Genomic DNA, 6800 nt, shown 5'->3' with positions numbered 1-6800 from the left:
ATTTAAATCCGGTTAAATTATTGAGCATGTATGTTGTTTTTAATTTCGCTACTGGAAGCGCAAATGTACACAATTAATTGGTTTCATTTAATGGGCATGTGTTTATGTTTTTTAAAGTTGTTTAAATCGCATAAAATTTTTGTTTACCGCTGCGTACACGTGCCTGAAACCCAACAGTTTAGCTATCCCAATTCATATTATAGACATGATATAATGTATGCAGTGAAGCGTCACAGTAGATATCAGTCTAACCCCACCCAAATTAGTTGGATAGCTATGAAACAAATTCTTAAATACTTGTGAATTACTAAGAACTTGTTCATATATAGTCCATGGGGCTTCCGAATCGCAAATAAAGTCGTTCGGCGACTTTAGTGTTTCAATCGGAAGTGGACGACTCAAAAAGGACGTCGGGATTTATATTCATTCTTACTAACGAGGTGCCTTATGAGTTCCAAGTGAAACATGACGGAGGATTCCACCTCCGAAGCTTAATATATTGCGGCATTAAATGACGCAAATGTAGCAGTTTGGATTCGAAATTACATTCAAGTGTTGAGTGTGTATTTTCAAAAGACCTCATAAGAAATCCAAGCATATACTGAATCATGATTATCTCATTGGTAAGATAACAAATAGAGGCGAACTTTAGTTCGAGAGAGTTTCCTTGGTAGACAACATTTTAGATCCCTGAATTTAGCATTTACCCAGACCGGTCCCTAAGAAACATCGAGAGTCGATGGGACTTAAGTAATGAGTATTTGGCTTTAGGTCAAGTGGGAGACTGTTAGAGTAGGTGACCGAAGAGCCAACTAATTGTTGTGTTTTCTCACGCTACTCGTAAATAATCTATTTCATATTAAAGATAAAATTCCCTTTGAAATTTTATATCTTTGTCCTTTGCATAAGCAAATATATAGTCCTTACAGTTAGTTAATTACTATAAATATATCTAGTAGAATGATGAGATTATTTAAGTATAGTAACTGTTAAACGTAGTTCCTAGTTCGCCAGTCAACGGGTGTTGTGACATCGGCATACATAAGTGGGTGCTCATAGGTTGGAGATTCTCTTACCTCTGTACATCAATGGGGCAACCAACCTCCACCATCGTAAGCACATCAGTGGGAGACAATTCTCACGAGGAGCCAATTCACTCGGTGCGGGACCTCGCTCCGTGCGCGATTTCGATCCGCACGATCCTCCACCGCACCACCTCGATTGGCCCCCGCGTTCCGGTCGTTGTGTGCGTTCCGATCATATTTTAATTTTTATATTTGAGAGGAAAAATAAAATTTTGGTGGAAAAATATTGTAAAATGGTGAGAGGGTAGGAGATGAAATCTTTACCAAAAAAATTGGTGAAAATATAAATTTTAATAATATGGTAGTATAGGATTTGACCACAATACGAGATTAGAATCAAATCAGCATAATTTTAAGTATAATGATGATCTAATAATTTAAGTTAGGAAGTTAAAAAAATCTAATCTAGGTGTAAAAAATGTGAATAGTGTTAGAATGAAAGATGCCCTTAAAACCTTTAAATTTGCAAAAGGTGAAAAAAATGCAAAAAATTCCAATTTAGTAATTTAGTGATTAAAGTGTAAGTACTGAATATATCTCTTTATTTTAATAAAAATCATAAAATTTAGGGACTAAGTTGAAACATTTGAAAACTTAAGTGGAATCAGAACTAATATAAAATTGTCGGCGTCAGCAGCCCTAAATTCCATTTCCGCCGCCACGAACACCACCGCCAGAAGCCGTTCGACCCCATTCTAGCTTCCGTCCGATAAATCGCCGCCGTATATTGCCGTTCCGGCTGATAAATCGCTTCTTTTGATATTTCAGAACACGCCAGCCGCTATATGCCGGAACTTTGTCGCGGTGGCCTCCGTTCCGGTGAACCATGGTCTGGATGGGTACCTGAACCCGAATTTCCGGTTACCCACCGATTAACCGACCCGATATTTTCGATTCGAATCAGTGTGAGTTTTTTGAGTTCTATATTTTTTGAAGTTTGAAGAATAAATGAGATGTAGTTCATTTGGAGTAGTAGTATTGTGAGATCAAATATGCACAAAAAGAAATGATTGAGTTGATGTTTTTTGAGTTATATTTCTCTGTCTAATTGTATTCATCCAAACAAATTGGATGGATTTTGTTGTTCCAACGTAATCAAATTCTTCGGTTTAAAAGTCAAATAGGAAATGTAACCGCATTGTAATACGAGTTGCTGATTCCAAAGTTAATTTGTTTCATATTTTACTTTCAGGGTGCTATTTGCGGATATCCACTTCAGTGGCAGAAATCGAAGAACATTGTAATAATGTCTGCCTATGCAGAGAAGAGGCGGCATTATTAAACTTGGGCGCCGATTCGAGAAATTGCCAACCGTGAATTTCTGTATCCGATCATTCGAAACTTCATATATTATTTGCTGGCAATTACATCAAGCAGTTGCTGAGAAATGTACCATGCATCTCTCAGTTATTCTTTGCTGTCAAAAGTCCGGAAACCTTCGTTTTCATACTGTCTAACGACGCTGAGTCATCATCAGAAACAAGAACCGAACGATAGATTTAGAAACGAGAAGCAAGAACCAAAGGAGGTTGACAAACAACCTTCTATTGGCTCTCCAGCTCGAATCCAGAAGCTGATAGCTTCTCAGTCGGACCCACTCCTTGCTAGGGAAATCTTCGACTTAGCTTCTCGTCAGCCCAACTTCCGACATTCTTATGCCACCTGTCACACACTCATCCTCAAACTCGGGCGGTCTCGCCATTTCTCTCTCATGCAAGCCCTCCTCTCTAGCCTCAAGTCCAAAGACTATTCCATTTCCCCATCTCTCTTTACACACATCATTCAAATCTACGGCGACGCGAAAATGCCCGACAAAGCCCTCAAAACTTTCTACACAATTCTAGAGTTCAACATCAAGCCCCTCACGAAGCAACTCAACTGCATCCTCGAAATCCTCGTCGCAAATAATAACTTCCTCCGCCCTGCGTTTGACCTCTTCAGGGCCGCCCACAAACACGGGGTCTCTGCAAACACCAAGTCTTACAACATCGTGATGCGGGCTTTCTGTTTGAGCGGTGACTTGAGCATCGCGTACACTTTGTTCAATCAAATGTTTAAGCGCGACGTTCTTCCCGATGTTGAGTCGTACAGAATCTTGATGCAGGCATTGTGCAGGAAGAGTCAGGTCAACAGAGCTGTTGACTTGCTCGAGGATATGCTGAACAAAGGCTTTGTGCCCGACACTTTGAGCTATACGTCTCTGTTGAATAGCTTGTGTCGGAAAAAGGAGCTGAAGGAGGCTTACAAGCTTCTTTGTCGGATGAAAGTGAAGGGGTGCAATCCCGATATCGTACATTACAACACAGTCATCTCTGGGTTTTGTAAGGTGGGCCGTGCCGCTGACGCGTGTAAGATTCTTGATGACATGCCTTCGAACGGGTGCTTGCCTAATTTGTCGTCGTATCAGAATATTGTCGGGGGGTTATGCAATCAGGGAATGTATGACGAGGCGAAAACTTACGTTAAGGTGATGATTTCCAAGGGATTTTCGCCACATTTTTCGATTGTTCATATTTTAGTTACGGGCTTTTGTAGAATTGGTAAAATCGAGGATGCTTGTGAAGTGTTGTGTGAGCTTTTGGGGCATGGGAATAGTCCGCATACCGACACGTGGGCTGAAATTTTACATACGGTATGCGAGGAATATAATACAGAAGCCATGGGAGATGTGTTAAAACAAGTTTTAAAGGTGGAGATAAAGCCAAACACTAGAATAGTCGATGTCGGTGCTGCTTTGGAGGAATACTTGACGAAGAAGATAAAAACTAGAGATCAAGGACAAGTTGATTACTCGTGTCGTGGTGATGGAGTCTCATTGCATGCCAGCTGCCACTCGGCATGTAGCTGAACAATATTGAAAGATTTTGATGACACCTGGCGAGCCCCTACCCACCAGTCACCACCCTAGATCAAGAGAGATGTTAGGGAAGAGGAAAAGGAGCAGCAGACAATCGGCTAAGACAGAAGAATGCTATCGAAAATACTATGTTTCATCTAATGTTGATACGTCTGCAGCTTCTTCAGTTACGTGTTGATGATGGTGCTTATAGGTTGGGTTTCTTCTACCAGTTCAACTTGTATCTATAAAAGTCGAAACTTTGAATAATCATGAAAGTACGTCATCAAATTAAGGCTCGAGGGTGATGAATGTGTATGTTTATTGTATAAGCAATCATGTGACGAGACTTGAACAATTTTATATCTACAGCTATTTGTCTCTACGAGGCGGCATCATCGAGTAGTTGATAGACGAAGGAATATGATATTCCCGAAATGTATTTACATATGGGCAAAAATACACGTTTACTATTATAACTGTGCTTGGTGTAAAATAAATGAAATTAATTGCTGCATTGCTGCTTCACTATATACAAATACAATCGAGTAGGCTATGCTGGAAGTTCTTGTATATATTAATGTTTTTTTTTGATGATTTTGAGATAGTGGCTGAAGCACGATATTGATTGTGAAGTGGTTCAGCACTTGAAGCAGTTCTCGAACAAAGACCTGACCACCAAGGTAAAATGTAATTCCACACGCATTTGGCTATAATTTCAATTTTCGATTTTCTGCATTTCTGTATATTAATGTTTTTTTTGATGATTTTGAGATAGTGGCTGAAACTGTAATTCCACTGTTTTTTTTTTGTTTTCCCGTAAATTAGAAGTTTATATAGAAGCATTGCATTCTGAGATGTCAGACATTCTAGTAGTCATTCTCAACAGTGGGACGAAAGTTGGTTACACTTGCACGTATTTCTCGAGCATTCTTCCCCGACAGTACAACTGAGGTGTAGTATACTGTTAGCGTGTTTTGTCTGGTCTGACATGTTTACGTAATCTATTTGGGATAATGTTTGGTAAAATATGAAGATATGTTGGGACGAAGGTATTCACTATCGGTTGTGAATTTTTGAAGCTGCCATGCACGAATAAACTAGTATTAGAATCTGTTCGATTTCTTTTATACATATACAGCAACGAATGTCAAGAAGCCATGTAATTCTGCAATGTCCCGGATTAATTTTTCTTAGTTGTAGCGTAAATGCTACTGTTTTTCATTTAAAATGTTAATAGCTTAATGTTCAAATCTTACTCCTTATACAGCTTTCAGAAAAGCTAGATCTATTCCTCAGCACAAAAGCAAATCCGGGATGCGAATAGTGTATATGTTACATCCGGGATGCTGTTTTTAATTTTTTTTATGCCTTTTGTGTTTTATCTAGTTTCTGCTTTCTTTATTCTTCGATTAGCTGTGATTTGAGTGTGTACGAACTGCTTGGAGTTTTCCGTTAAGCTCTTTGTTCCCCATATGAATTTTCCGATCCTCACGATTTTCTCCTAATCTACATTTTTGACTTTGCATATCGGCTACCATCTATTTACTTCAACGAGTTTAATGAGTTAGCCTACGATATGTGACGTTTTTTGTCCAAAGCCAACTTTATTTTAAGTGAGAATACCGTTTAGGTGCCCTAAAAATGCTATTTTTCTAAGATAGAATGGTGATTTAGTAATCTAAGAGCATCTTCCAACGTCATCGTTATTTTTTCCCAAATTCTATTTTCGGTGGTGAATGATAGCAACACAAAATATATATATATATATTGATAAAAGGAAATTACAGATAACAGAGGTTGAATCGGGAAGCTTAAACACAAGAAAAGCTTCGAGAATCAAGTCCCAAACACTCAGCTCTAACCTAGAAGATCTTAACCTAAAATCAGCTACCTCTCTCAGCTCAAACTTTTCCTATTTATATCAAGTCTATAACTAGAAAGTGTTATTAGAAATAAAAAGTGCAATAACGTTTCTTAAGCCAGCAATTCTTCTTTCTCTTCCTCTATTCTTCGGCCACGTGTCTTGTTGAGAGCCGCTACTAATAAAAGCGTGAGAATACCCGAAAACGCATAATAGAAGTGCGTTTTTTTAACTAAACCGTAGTAATATATGTTATGCAAATATAATTCCAACATTAAACAATCTGCATGTCTTCTTCTTCATATCTTGCTCCTTTGCATGTCTTCTCTTCTTCTTACTATAATTGGATCTTCCGGATTAAGCTCGTAACAGTGAAAAAATGGGTTTGTCTCCCACCCTTAGAGCATCTCTGATCGGTCACTATATTGCAATTTTTTCATTTAATTTAGGGCAAATTACGGCCACCCCCCTGAGCTATGGTCAAATTACAAAAACCCCCCTCCTGTTTGGGTAATTACAGCCACCCCCTCAACTATGTATTTATCTTACGAAAAGACCCCTCCAGAGGTAAATTTAGGGATGTTAATTCGGTAAAACTGGACCAAAATTTTGGTACGCCAATATTTCATACCGTTTACCGAACAAAATATACGATTTGGTTCGGTAAATAACCGAATTACATAAATTTTACGTAAAAATATTTAAAAGGAGGGGGTGGCTGTAACTACCCAAACAAGAAGGGTTTTTTCGTAGTTTGACCATACATCAAGGGGGTGGCCGTAATTTGCCCTTTAATTTATGTGTTTTTAGCCTCCCATCCAAAATTCCTATATCACTATTACATATAAAATTATAGAGATTTGGTTTTAGCCTCCAACCGTGGTCCATCCCCATATTACCAAATACCCAAATTTTATTTTTCCACCAAATTTTTTGGTGAAAGAATTTTCATCTCCGACCCAACAACTATTTTCCTATTTTTTCTACCAAATCCTATTTTTCCTACCAAATATAG

At 38.4% G+C, this 6800-nt stretch overlaps 1 protein-coding gene across 4 annotated transcripts; it reads left to right on the top strand.

Moving 5' to 3' along the window:
* The first annotated feature begins 1659 nt into the window (after nucleotides 1-1659).
* LOC105951688 (oligomeric golgi complex subunit-like protein) lies at nucleotides 1660-5202 on the top strand. Of its 4 annotated transcripts, none has more exons than XR_016030789.1 (4): nucleotides 1660-1990; nucleotides 2278-4135; nucleotides 4530-4604; nucleotides 4753-5202. XR_016030789.1 is itself a non-coding variant. In XM_012975136.2 (2 exons), the coding sequence occupies exon 2, from the start codon at nucleotides 2473-2475 to the stop codon at nucleotides 3931-3933; it is 1461 nt and encodes a 486-aa protein (XP_012830590.2). In that variant the 5' UTR covers nucleotides 1660-1990; nucleotides 2278-2472; the 3' UTR covers nucleotides 3934-4438. The 4 variants fall into 4 exon arrangements, 1 of the variants encoding a protein (XP_012830590.2); XR_016030788.1 differs by having other exon boundaries at nucleotides 4750-5202; XR_016030787.1 differs by lacking the exon at nucleotides 4753-5202 and having other exon boundaries at nucleotides 4530-4708.
* Nucleotides 5203-6800: the final 1598 nt, after the last annotated feature.

Source organism: Erythranthe guttata, chromosome 4 (genome assembly GCF_056151865.1).
Source record: "Erythranthe guttata isolate IM_541 chromosome 4, IM_541, whole genome shotgun sequence".
Lineage (NCBI taxonomy): Eukaryota > Viridiplantae > Streptophyta > Magnoliopsida > Lamiales > Phrymaceae > Erythranthe > Erythranthe guttata.
The sequence above is the reverse complement of the archived record's forward strand: the minus strand, read 5'-3'. Positions and strand labels throughout refer to the sequence as shown.

What these genes read in the sequence shown, in the direction of transcription:
- LOC105951688 (XM_012975136.2), top strand. Translation starts at nt 2,473, where the DNA reads ATGTACCATGCATCTCTCAGTTATTCTTTGCTGTCAAAAGTCCGGAAA.